The sequence below is a fragment of the Manis javanica genome, chromosome 8, assembly GCF_040802235.1.
Source record: "Manis javanica isolate MJ-LG chromosome 8, MJ_LKY, whole genome shotgun sequence".
NCBI classification, from domain to species: Eukaryota; Metazoa; Chordata; class Mammalia; order Pholidota; family Manidae; genus Manis; species Manis javanica.
The window spans coordinates 91,930,534-91,944,215 of record NC_133163.1 but is presented as its reverse complement, the minus strand read 5'-3'; the positions used below and the strand labels follow the sequence as shown (position 1 = coordinate 91,944,215).

The following is a 13,682-nucleotide window of genomic DNA, read 5'->3' as shown; positions in this document are numbered from 1 at the left end:
TATCCTTAGGCAGACATGCATGTTGATTCTGTTCATCCAATTAACTGCAACTCTGAGAGAAAAATGAAGCCCTATAAGCAACAGTAGTAGAGAAAGGATGATGCCTCCAGATTGGGTTAAGTAGTATTAATACTGGTTAAGAATACTCTTTTACCTTAACAGAAATGTAGGTGCCTAGAACCTAAATCATCAAAGTCAGACTTCCTTTTCGATTCTACTCCTTATTCCCAAAAGAGAATGGTGCTCAAACTAAATAAGGCTGGTAATATAGGAGTGTACTACCTGAGTCACAAAATTGATAAATTATATAAAAAACTAATAAATCGACAATTTTATCACAAAATTGTTAATATTTATCAACACCAAAAACTAAAACAATGATTCCCCATCTTCCCTTTTACTTTCACACTTTTTCAATTCTTTTACTACTTAGAAATAACTAGAGACCATGGTCTCTAATTCCAGATAAAAAAAGACCAACCAGTACCACAGACTGAGCAAAATGTTCTATAAAGAGGGTACAAACATTCTAAAAAGAGGGTACCCTTGGTAAGAGGTCTCTTATCAAGGCAATGTGAATATAACAGCTGTTTTTTGATAGAACACATTCAAAGGCTTTCTCTGTCACTGTGAGATACCAGGAAATAACTCTTTTCAATACCATAAAGGACAATACTCATGACATACCTGATTGAGCCACAGCACTGCCGGCAACTTGAGGCTTCAGATCTGCTTCTAAGAGAGCAGGAGAAACAGTTACCACTGGTCCTGAGAATAAGGGACCTTTTAAGGTGAGCAATTGCCCTTGTGGAGTCATCACAATGTTGGCAGAGGTGTTCGGAGAGTTAGAGGGTGAGGTATTTTCTGTTAAGGAAGATAAGAAATTATTTAAGGATAAAAAATCTTCAACTAATGCAGTATAGCCTAGGAGCCTAGCAGACATTTCTAAAGCCACACTCTGACTTAAAAGGCAGTTAAGTAAATTTCAAATTCAGGGAACCTCAACTTGGAATTTACTTTTTGAACCACTTTTCCCTGAATAATGATTACCTATCCACTCCTTCTCCTAAGGGAAAGTATTTCTTATTGTTGAGGAACAGAGCTATGGAACCACTTTTTCAACAGAATGTTACTGATAGTCAGGATGGCTGAATCAAGACGAAGGCACACACAATTCTATTCCTAGGCTTGCTCTCCTATATACCTCTGACAAATTGTAGTTTCTAGACTTCAGTTTTTCCACCTGTGAAATAACTGGATAAAATGATCATTAAAGTACTTTCTTAGTAATAACATCATTTCATTCTTCAGTGTTAAAACAAACTAGAATCTTAGAAGCCATCACTACTTTCTTAGTTGAGAAAATAAGCCAGATTTCCTAGTTCATACACTGGACTACCCAAAAAATAAAATAGGATATATCATTCTCTAAGAATATAAACAACTAACATAAAATTAATAAATACAGGCTCACTTCCAAAGTCAAGACAGGAGAGAGTAAGAACTTAAAATCAATTTCTTGTTCCCTAGTAGCAATTCACTGGCAGGCTATCTGATAGAAAAGAGAGATTGATTCAACAAAATTAAAATTTGTTTAAAGCTTCAATTTATTTGTCTCAGCTAGACCCAATCTTCCTCAACTCATAAGCAGAACTGCAGGGAAATCAAGAGTCCATGTATGAAGTCTAGCAGCTTAAAAAATTACTCAAACACTAGAAGAAAAATATATGACTGTAGACTGCTATCAGAAGTAGGTCTTACATGTTACCATTACTGGAAACTTCTTAGGTTTGAATATGTAAAGCTAGAAACCAAATATTATGTAGTTAGTATTTTATAGAACCCTTTAATTCATTTAATTAAAACTAAAATTATGGCCAAGAGAAGATTTTTGGTCCACTAACCAAAACTAAACTGGTGTTCATATACATTGAGGAAAGCAAAAAAGGTCCCCTCCTACCTGTGGCCTGGTCTCTTTTTCTGGAAAGAATCAAAGGTTTCCCCTTTCTGTTATTTATAAACATCTGTCCAAGATCAACAGATGATGCAGATCCTTCCTGCTGTTTGGTAGTTCTGGGAAACATATCAAACTCATCTGATCCCATCTTCTTTTTTCTTTTTTGTGCCTCTAGAGCTTGTTGTTTTGCATAAATATATTCTAGCTTCTTCAGGACCACTTCTTCTGTCTTACCTGTAAGTTGATAGGGAATAAAGTATCACTCTCTATGTAACCACCTCATAATAATAATAAAGAGAAACAACTGAAGTCCAGTTGATTTAACTATATTCCCTGAAACTATGCAAGGCAAGAGTGATTATAATCCAGAAAAACTTCTCATCCAGTCAAAAGGTAACTCCACTGTTAACTCTGGGAACCAAGCCTTATACTTAGTAGTATCTGAAAAATCTACTGAGGATTTCTTCTCTTCAAACTATTACACTTTACAAGAGATCATTCACGTATCTCACCTGAAAGAGATGATACTTTCCGTATCAAAATATTCCGCTTTCGAGTCAGGAGATTTTTCTGTCCTATCAACTTGTCTGCCTGATCTGTTAATCCCTGAATTTCACTGAATGCCTAGAACAGAAAGAGTAAAATTATGTCAATCAACTTGCTCTTTCCTAAAAACAGGTGAGGCCTACACAGTTTCTTCAATGAAAAAAATTTAATATAATAGTCTACAGAACTTTATAATGCCATTTATAAGAATTCTTGATGCTTTTGGAAATTATTTGGAAACATTTTTTTTTGTTAAATTGCAGGAGGTTTTCCATCTTATACTTCTAAGGAACATGATTATTTCCAAAGAGTGTCACTAAATGGTTAATAGGTGTTTCCACTATTGCAAAGAGACAAAACATTTTACTCTGCTTAGATTTTTAATAGTCAACTTTAAAATCACCTCCTAGTCTAAGTAAAATCTGGCTGAAATAACTTTGTTCTAGAGGAATATCAGTGTTTTCCTTTTGCTCCTCCAACTTCTACTTAAAAGCAATTTAAATGAAATTACCTTAGATATTCTACATGTAAAGTTCAAACTTCTGCTAGCATGAGTATTTCAGATTTTCTTTTAAATGACTGTCAACTATTAAAGAAGCATGTAAATATCACTTGGTTGTACTTTGCACTGTGATAAACTGTTCTAAGTGATATATAGAGAACACCAATGTAAATGGATTGTGGTAAATGGAGCTTAACCAGAGTTTCTGACATTATTTGAAGGAAGAATAGCTCTGCAGGTTAAAAAATGTTGACTTTCAAGGAAAAGTTACTCTAACTCAACATAAGGACTTTTCCCCTAAAGGATTTATTGGGCGTTCACTAGTACACATCCAAATATTAAATACAAGCTCTATATAAATCTCCTCCATATGGTAATATTCTCTTTCTCATAGTATCTCTAGAATATTCTCTCAGTTAAACTCACTTGTCTGTCACTTTCACAGAATACCTACCCTAGTGAGAATGAGACTTTTGGAAACCTTGGAAGAATGAAGTAATCCCAATGTGATCTTCAATTTCTCAAAGAGATCCCTCATTTCACCACGCCTGCGCCTTTCATTGGCAGTATGTGTCCGGCGATAATAAGCAAAAGCTTCTGCTTCTTTCTGTAGTTTTTCACTCCAATAATCAGTCTTCAGTTTTAGAGGAATTGATGGAGCCTATCCAAATAAAAGATTGCCACCTAAGTATCTTTCAAGTGGCACTGTTCTGTATCAGACACCCACCATCTTCTGCCTGGCCTAACATTTTACCACTGGTCTCTCCTTCCTCCAAATCTAACTTCAACAGTATAAATTCTAATACATGCCAATGTGATCATATCAATGCCCAGCTCAAATTTCAGTGGTTCTCAAAAATGAGGAAGAATTTGAGAGGAGATGATCTAAAAAGCTTATCTAATTTATTATTATTAAAACTTGTTTTCATGACAAAGATAACATTTACATTTTAATAAAATCTTGATTGATAGAAAATAAGTTTAAATTTTTTTTCTTACATACTTCCAAACCCTTTATAATAATTTGGTAAAGCATCAATCAACTACCACTCTTCGTAAATCAGTTTTCTGTAACCATTCCGAAGTGCTGAAAGTTTGCAAAACATACATTCAATCAATCCCATACCTCCCTCACGTTACACAGGTTGTTGCCTGCCTCTGTCCCTCCCAACCTTGCCTCCATAATTTAACATTTAAAACTCAAACTTTACATTTCGTTTTAGGAAAGTCTTTCTTGACCCTCAGGATAACTTAAAGTCTTCAATTTTTAGCTATTTACTATAAAAGTAATAAATGCATTTAGGGTTTTAAATATAAATATCTGAAGAGCTTATAATGAAAAGCAACTGTGCCCTTCACCTGTACCTGATCCTCATAAACAACCACTTTTTGATTGTTAGTGCCTTTTTCTGGCTCTTAAGTCTATAACCTAAATGAAAAATAGTAATATAAACTTATTCTTTTCCATTTTCAATGCTATCTGTTTTCTTCCTGCTATGCACTTTGAATACAATTCTATCTTAATTTCTCATTGTATCAACAGACAGTATCTCTTTGTAAAATGGGGATATCAGCACCTGTATCCTCCCTTTCTTTCTTTTTTCCCTCTTTCCAAAATGTTAGTACTTACACATTTTTCAAGACTGGAATTAAGTCCTTCATACTTCATTTATAAAGTTTTAAAAATTAACAGGAGCTACCCTATTATGATAACTTGAATACTATTCATACATAGTAGTAATTGCATTTCCTGTCTTCTACAACTTTTTGGTTTTGTATTTCTCCTCCTCTGATGTTTCTAATTATCTTTTTTTCTGACACTGTTTGCCTTTATCACAGCCCTGATAAAATCCCAAAACTCTTATTTAAAATCATTGTCCTTGTCAAAGTTAAACTTATTGTATAGTATAGTATGGGAGAATAAAAGATACAATAAGACAGAAAATTAATACCAAGTTTAAATACAGAAGACACTACAAATAACTTGCATATAATAATTAGGGTACAAAACAGATTGTAATAATAAGCTATTATGAAAATTCTTATGTCTGAAAAATGTTTTAGGATGAATGAAAAAATAATAGTGATATATGCAAAATGATTTCACCCATACAAGTATGTATTATGACACCCCACAAAACCAGACCAAACCCAAAGTAATCACCCAGTGGTTTTTGAAAGGACTTGATTACCTCCCTTTCACCTCAATACAATCTCCATTCACTGTCTTTACTGCTTAAATTAAGAAGATAGAGTAACAAGTGGAAAATGATTTAAATAACCAAACTCTCTTCCATTCTTAGGGTGAGCAAAGATAAAGATAAAATGTTGCTTAATTATGGTACCATGAATATACATTGTGAAAAAAATCAAAGGTTTATAATTTCATGGTTCCTTGAACTGCTAGCCCTCATTTCAGAAAATAATTAACTTTTTAAGTCACTGAAAATCATGGGCCTAGACAAGGAAGAGAGCCAGCTGTTTCACATCACATCATTATACATTATATGATCATTTTCAAATAGATGTGTCAATTTCCATAAATGCCATAACCATTTTAATTCCTCTAAATTATTTTATCTGGAGGAAGTAGAGGACTAAAAGGAAAAAAAGCATTAATAATATAATTTCATTAGGGAAAAAAAGCTGATTATACTAACCCACTAGTAAAAATAGCCCTGAAAAAAGCCATAGCTATTGTTTTAACCCTAAGGACAAAAATTGCCAATTTTATTAAATGAGTAGTTATCATTAAATATATTATAAATACCTTTCGACTCCTTTCAGCAGCTTTTTCATCTGTAGAAATATGGGTACGGCACCTACATAAAGACAGTATTTTCCAATGTCTTATTGAAATTCTATAATCTAAGACCTATTTCACAGCTATATTAAACCAAACCATTCCAAGCTGTCTAAATTGTGACCAGCTTCTTTTCCCCAAAATCCATTATGTGGTAATATAATGTATTTTTTTCTCTAAGAAGTGTCTAAATAGTCCTAGAAACTGTAAATTACTTTTCAATCATGAAGTATTTCAGACATAGAAAACTGTATAAACAAATACATAATGGACATCCAGGTATCTACCACCCAGTTTGAGAAATAAAACATCTCAAAAATACAGGAGGATCCTATGTGCAGCCTACCCAATCACATTTCCTTTTTTCCTTCCTCCTCACACTCCCAAACTGAATTTAATGCATGTATTTACAGTTTTACTAGAAATGTAGGATGTATCCCTAAACAGAAAATATATAGCACTTAAAACATAATAGTTTATCTTTCTTCAACTGGTGTTTCAGTCAATATTAGAGATATGTTGATACATATAGTTCTCATCAAATCATTTTAACTGCTACATATACTAAAGTGTGATTTTTTCTAAAATTTATTTCCTCAGAATGTTAGTTATTTAGGTTGTTTCCAAATATTCTCAATGTCATCCAATCTGCAGTGGACAGATACTCCCATAAACGACCCCTTGTACATATGTGTATGCTTCTCTAGGCTATATACCTAGGAGTAGAATTTCTGGGTATAAGGAAGGCATGAACATCTTCAACTCTGGTAATGTCACACTGCTCTCCAAGGTGGTTCTTTGATTCTGCCACCTGCTGTATGTTCCCATTGCTCCACTACTAGATAACAGTACTATCAAAAATCTCAATTTTTACCAGTCTTAGAGGTGTGAATTGGCAAAGTCACTGTGGTTTAATTTGCATTTCCCTAATTACTTGTGAAGCTGAACAAATTTGCATGTATTTACTTGCCATCCAGTTTCTTCTCCCATGAATTGTCTGTGATGTCCATTATTTACTTACCTACTGGGTTATCTTTTTCTTACTGACTTGTAACAATTATTTTATATCCTTGATACTAATCCTTCGTCAAACATGTACTACAGATAGTTTCCTCATAGTCTGAGTTTGCCTTTTTCTGTTTTCATGGTGTTTTAACAGAAATTTTAAAAAATTTGTTCCTTTACAGTTTGTCTTCTTTGTGTGTTGGTTATTCTTGGCCTTTTATTATTCTACTCCATTAACATGGTATCTCTCCACTTACTGGATTTCTTCTTCAGTGTCTTTCAGTAACTGTTTATAAAAGTCTTATACAGCTTTTGTTAATAATCCCAGCTTTTTTTTCCTGTTACTATTGTAAATGGTATTTCTTAGATTACTTTTTGTTGCTGTTGCTGGTTAGGAACTCAATTTTAGTATACCGAACCCATAATTAGCAATACTGCTGAACTTAAGTCTTTGAGTTTTTTAAAGAGATTTAAACTCTTCCAATCTTAACCAGCAGACAATTCAATCAGCCTCCAAACAGCTCTGGAGTCAAGAAACTTACCAGGCCTACTTCCTCCTCCTTAGACTTCCTCAGCATCCGGAGATGAAGAATTACTCTTTCTCAACTCATTGCTACTTTATATGGTGGTTAATGAGGTAACAGAAAAAGCACAGTATCTGGCACAAAATAAAACTTGTATCTTCTTTCCCTTACCCCAATCCCTCATCAATATGGGCTTACTAAAATACAAAATGGAATAAATTTTCCTGAGCAAATCATCATGCCCTCAGCAGCTGAACAGTTAAGAAAATTTTCCTGTCTCTCACCAGCTTAACTAGTAAACTAACCAAATTTAGAACTTAATGTCTTATTCTTAAAAGATAAAGGAATGGACCTTTGTTTAGTAGTCCACTTGTATCAGCTATGCTAGCTGTATACATTTTCAAATGGGGTCATTTTTCTCATTTCATAGATAAAGAATCTAAGACTCAGATTAAAAACTTGCCCAAGGTTAAATGGCTATAAACTAACAAAACTAGTATTTTTTAGTACCAATGTGTCAGGCTCCAAAAGCATAGGTTATTCACATTTACACACTGTCTCCTATAAATAACCAATAATTCAATTGACTGAAGCAAGTTAATTACTTCCAAATTATAGCTCCTCTCCTCATCTACTAATCAGAAAAAAGCTAGAAGAATAAATGAACCAAGTCAGTTATCCAGAGGTCCTGAACAGAACATTTAATTTTGTTTATGGTCACAAAACAAAAACAAAAATCCAAAAAGAAGTAAGACTTACGATTGTTTCAAAGAGTGTGTGTGGGCAGCTGTGGTCTTCATGTGGGCAACATTAGTTTCCTCTGAGAGCTCTTCCACAGTCTCAATGTCCACCTGCTCCTCATCATCCTCAATGCAGTCTACACAGTTACTCTGAAATACAGCATTCCAGAAGTAAATAAAGTACTGGGGGGCAAGCATACCTAGACTTTCCAACTGAACGTACCCTTACAAAACCAACCAGTGCCAAACACTGACCTTATACCATGAGTTCTGATAATCCTAAACTAATTAATCATAAGGAATTAAGTCATAAAGACAACATACAGTTAGACCTAAAAACCAAGAACTACATTATAAATCATAGATATATATTAAACACACACAGTAGAGTGAAGAGAGTACCCAAAGGGATCTACTGATGCTTCAGTGTTATTTCTAGTGGAAAAAATTCAGATATAGATACATTAAAGATGCATAAATCTGAAAATTAAATAGCAGTAAAATAAAACTTGGTGAGGAGGAAGGTGGAAAGGAGAAAAATTTAGGTTCTACTTTAAGAGTGCTTCATAGCTAACCCCTTATCAAACACCCATAAAAATATACTCAAGGACAATATAGAAAATCTGCCCAGTCTTCTAAGTCTCTCAACCTCACAGAGTGAGAGCTTTTGAAGAATTGCAGGTATCAAAAGCAGCCCAGGCTTATTGTACTTGCTTATTATACCAAAAAATGAGTCAATCAGTAAGCATTTATTGAGCACCTGTCATAGAAATTTACTGTATATTTTTATGACAGTAGAATATATGGATTATGGGATATGCGAAATTTTTAAGTCCACCTTTAAAAGTAGTGCTTACTATGCCAGAAACTGAACAAGAATTTTTATCTATATATTAATCTATAATTGTACAGTACCAGAGAGGCACAACTCAAAATGAAGAATCACAATCACCTTAATGCCATGTTTAAACTTGTTGGAAAAATTACTTACCCCCAAATTATAGTCTCCATAAGGCTGACAGACACTAAATGAAAGCCTTCATTCATGTTCCCCAATTTAAGCACAATTTAAACAGTATGTATATTAAACAATGTATATTAAAATTAACTGGAAAGCTAAATCAACGGAGTCCCAACAGAGTCTAAGAAGTTTGAATAGTAATGAAGGTAGACACTTTACAATATTCAAACTGAAGAATATCTGTCTACTGCAATGCCTTTAACTGCAAGCTTTGTCAATAATATCCAATAAACTTCATAATGGAAGATTTATATTAAAGAGGCTACTCACAACTTTCCTTATACTATTCCAATATAATATTAATCACAAGCATATCATAGGTGTCAGACAGGTACATAAATACAATATAGTAATTTAGATTTTAGAGATCATTTAATATAATATGCCCTTTAAAAAAACATCACTGCACCCTGTATTTCAGATTCCCTATGAGGAATTTTAAGCAATGCCACCCTGTATGATTAAGACACTCTATTAAGTCAGTTCTACTGACAGCAATAGTTTTCACTGGTTTTAAAGCTGGACTGTTGTTGATCTGATGCTTATCCAGGCTGATTTGCAATGGGAGAGTCTGCAAAAAATGCAAGATCTACAAGCTAACCCTTAATCTTGATGAATTCGGATTCTTCAGGTACCTGCAGATATCTGCCCTGAAAAAGGATTGGGCCATAGATAGAATATAAAGCAAATGCAAATAGAATCATCCATTGTAGAGCTAGATCCTCATTTTACAAATGAGACAACTGAGATATAAAAATAACATAGGAACATTAAAATATTTAAACACTTTAGAATTTTAAAATACTAATCTTTTTGCTATATTTTATCTGCATTAAGGCAATTAGGCACTAACAGGGCACTAACACAGAAGCTGAGTCAATCTCAAGGAAGTAAGATTCTAAAATAATCAACTGCATGATTATCAGTGTACAGTGGCACCATATGTATCTGTTTCAGAAGAGAGGAGCATGATTTAGATTTCAGGGTATGCCACAGGCAGCAGGCGCTAAGCTCCTTTTATTTTACACTGGATCCTATATGTCAGGGGTCAGTAAACCACAGCCCACCACTTGTATGTAAATAAAGTTTTACTGGAATACAGCCACATTCAATCACTTACTATTGCTTATGGCTGCTTTCATGCTACAACAATTGAGTAGTTGCAAAGAGCAAACCATTTAACCTTCAAAATCTAAAATATTTACAATCCAGCCTTTTACAGAAAAAACTTAATTCCTGTCCTCTATCATACCTGACTCTCAGTTACTTAGTTCAGTAAATACACACTGAAACAGGAATTCTACAAAAAATGACTTCAGAAATATTAAAAAATGAATTATAAAGGTCATATTACAAAGGAAAATGACCAAAGTTCAGAATATAAATCCTATAAACTAATTAATTAATTTCAGGAGATAATTAAAAAAGCAACTTAAGCAGGGTTATATTAAAATAGTAAATGGCATTTTCCATTTTTCCCAAAAAGAAAAATATCTCTCTAAATTCAGGCAGACATGTTATTCTCCATTCCACTCCATCCCCCATTTCTTTATGTCTACCAGATAAGCTACTTCAATCACTTCACATAGAAAATGTCAAAGAAACTGAGATCAAATGGGAGAAATGGCTTCAGGATTTTTTTTTAAATGTAATTTGATAGGGACTCTCAAGCATCAATCCCCCAGGCTTAAGCCAGCCTTCCCATAATATCAGATAAGTCTCAAAGAACAATGTAAGCTCAATAAATGTTACCTGACTGACACAGTCTAAAACTACAAAGTCACTTAATCATGCTCTAAACCTAGGCATCCAATTGAATGTATCAAGTCTTAGTAATCTTCTGGAAAAGCTACTATCTCTAATAAATTATTTAAATCCTTGAGGTTTCAGTCACAACAAAAATGGGCTCACCACCTTTTCTACATCATCAACCTCCTCACTCTGGTAGTCAGAAACAACATCCACAATTTCATCAATAGAATCATCGGTTTTCTCATTCTCATCTTCCTCGTCTTCCTCTTCCAAATCCAAAACGGTCAAGTCAGCACTGCTTCTCCCACCCTTCTTCTCTCGCTTTGGTTGTACAGGTTCTCCTGAAAGCAGTAAGTGACCTTGAAAATGTCCTTCCCTTCTGCTCCCTTTTGTAGCTCTCCTAGAAACAATGGAGAAGGCTGTAGGACTAGAAATCCTACTCCAAGAATCACATTCAGTTTTTAAAGCTCTGGCATTCTCAATAGCTGCACTTTTTCCCAGTAAATCAGATATGCCTCGTTCTTGCTGAAACACATCTGAATTTTCCTGACCATTCCTTCTTTCTTTAATTAACTGTTCATCTGCCTCTTTCTTGCATTCGTGTGGAGTTCCAACACATTTCTGAGTCAACAGGGCCTTTGGGTGTTTTCTCCATCTCTCCATAATTGTGTCCTTTTCCAGAGAGTCTCCACATCCCTTCTCCTTGGCCTCTGGCTGTGGATTAGGTTGCTGCTCCACAACTTTGCTCCTTGATAATTCTAGTTTACTTTCTTCGTGAGAGATGACTGGAAAATCATTAGACTTTTCCTCTGGATTGCCTAATCCTTTCTGCTGTTCCACTTGCACATCACCAAGTTTTTTAAGCTGTACATTACTTATACTTGGGTCTGCCATATTACTGACTTTTTCGGAAATGGTCTGAACTTCCAAAACAGTCTGTTTTTCTCTAGAACTGTTGTGATTCCTAATCTCATACTCTTCATCAACATCTTTATAGTTTTCACCTGCATGTGACCCAGTGATATAGGAGTGCTCAGAAGGTTTAACAGTTGCAGGACCTTCTTCTGTAAGGGATTCTTCATCTAAATGATGACCCCCATCTTCCAAGGAATTGTTCAGGGTTTCTTCTGAGGCAGTAACTCCTGAGTTTTGCTTTACTACATTAGCCTCAGAATCTACAGCCTCTCCTTCTGGCTGCGGGGGCTTCTTAGTTTCCTGCTCTCTTTTTAAAAAGCTTTTTTCACCTTTCTGGTCTGTATTCTGGGATTCTCTCTTCATCTGAAGAGAAGCAACATGTTGAAGAACAGAGCTGGGAACTGGCTTTTGTCCTGGGAGTTGCAACAAGGCAAAACTACCAGACTGGAGAGGAATAAGACTAGCTGTACCAACAGGCTGCCCTCCTGAGCTATAGGTTATTTTTGTTTCAGAGCTTGTTTTATTTGCAAAGCTTTGTGGTTCAGGAGGGGAAATCCTCAGGGTCAGTGTACCAGACTGAGACACAAAACTAGGTCCAGAAGAAAGCAATGATGGTGCTTGAGTGATAACATTCACTGCTGGAGAAGATCCAACAGTCTGAATTACAGGATTCATAACAGAGAAAGCAGAGGATGAAGCGGAAGATGGTGGAATCTCTACAGGTTTGGAAGGAGTGGGTAGCCGGATTCCCATCACAGACCCTGGTAAGAAAAAGAAAATTTTAAGTCACCATTGCCCATATCAAGATTTTCAAGGCAAGCTTTTCTTTCTGGACAGGTGATTCTAAGAGACTAAGAAGACCAATCCTGGTGTATGCGCATACTATATGGCCAAATGAATCAACAATGACAACATAAAACTCATGAGAAAGATCTCTAATTTTATACCTGGGTTCCGAAACATGACAGGCTGCAAGTTGGGCTGGGTATTAGAGCCTCGAAGCTGATGCAAAGGGAGGAGCTGGACAATCTGCCCATTAGGGTGCCTGAATAGGTTCATTCCACTTGGGCTCCTCACAGGCTGCAAGACCATACGATGTCCCTGAAGTTGTGTGTTTGGGACAGGTCTAAGAGTAGGAGAACCTTGCTGCACTGGAATCAACAATAATCGAGGTCCAGGACGTTTCACTGTGTTAGGAGAGACCTGTGGAGTAGCCACTGGAATCTGAGGGGCATTTTCTGAAAAACAGGAAATGGAAACATAGTATCAGAATTTTCCCTTAACACATATAGGGAAAATTTCTTATGACATACGATCTGACCATGCTAAAAATAACTTCTAATTTGAATTACAAAGTTGATGATCCTAATACACCTATGATACACTGCTTAATAGTCAGTCCTATGGCTGAGATCAATTTGTCTTAAAACTAAGTATTAACCAGACATTGGCAGGATCTTAGATTTACAATGGTAAAAAAGAATCAATTGTCAACAGGTACATTTAAAGAGATAAAGGTCTGCCTAATAATAAACACGGGCAAGACTCTACGGATTCTCATTAAAGTTAAAGTAATTATTCATGATAAAATTCTCCTCTTCAACTTTAAAATTCAGGCTATTAACACCTACTATTTATTACTTAGTTTCACAGGGCTTACTTAAATAAGATAAAAGTCAAAGATTAAAGATCTCAGGGCATAAAGAACTTCCTGGATTTCAAAAATCAGACAAATAAGCAAAGCATGAAGATTTATGGAAATTATTTTTCAGAAGAAAAAAAATACATTCCCCCCGAAAATGGAATGAAATTAAGACATCAAAGAAGCAATGAAATAAAGCCTGGTTAGGAAGGGGCAAAAGAAACTTTTAAAAAAAACAAAAAAAACAGAAACTTAATACAGATGATATGAATTAA

At 34.9% G+C, this 13,682-nt stretch overlaps 1 protein-coding gene across 15 annotated transcripts in view; it reads right to left on the bottom strand.

Moving 5' to 3' along the window:
* The window catches only part of MGA (MAX dimerization protein MGA), a 210,131-nt gene that overhangs the window by 4,080 nt on the left and 192,369 nt on the right, over nucleotides 1-13,682 (bottom strand). For 10 of the 15 annotated variants that reach the window (XM_073211664.1, XM_037018924.2, XM_017642832.3 and 7 more), the window contains 8 exons: nucleotides 12,713-13,003; nucleotides 11,010-12,526; nucleotides 8,097-8,227; nucleotides 5,776-5,827; nucleotides 3,460-3,666; nucleotides 2,470-2,581; nucleotides 1,961-2,191; nucleotides 688-864 (listed from right to left, as the gene is read on the bottom strand). In XM_073211664.1, the coding sequence (XP_073067765.1) occupies nucleotides 688-864; nucleotides 1,961-2,191; nucleotides 2,470-2,581; nucleotides 3,460-3,666; nucleotides 5,776-5,827; nucleotides 8,097-8,227; nucleotides 11,010-12,526; nucleotides 12,713-13,003 (2,718 nt within the window). Of the gene's footprint in view, nucleotides 1-687; nucleotides 865-1,960; nucleotides 2,192-2,469; nucleotides 2,582-3,459; nucleotides 3,667-5,775; nucleotides 5,828-8,096; nucleotides 8,228-11,009; nucleotides 12,527-12,712; nucleotides 13,004-13,682 lie in introns of those variants that run through there. The other 5 variants (XM_017642834.3, XM_017642837.3, XM_017642835.3 and 2 more) reach the window with 4 other exon arrangements.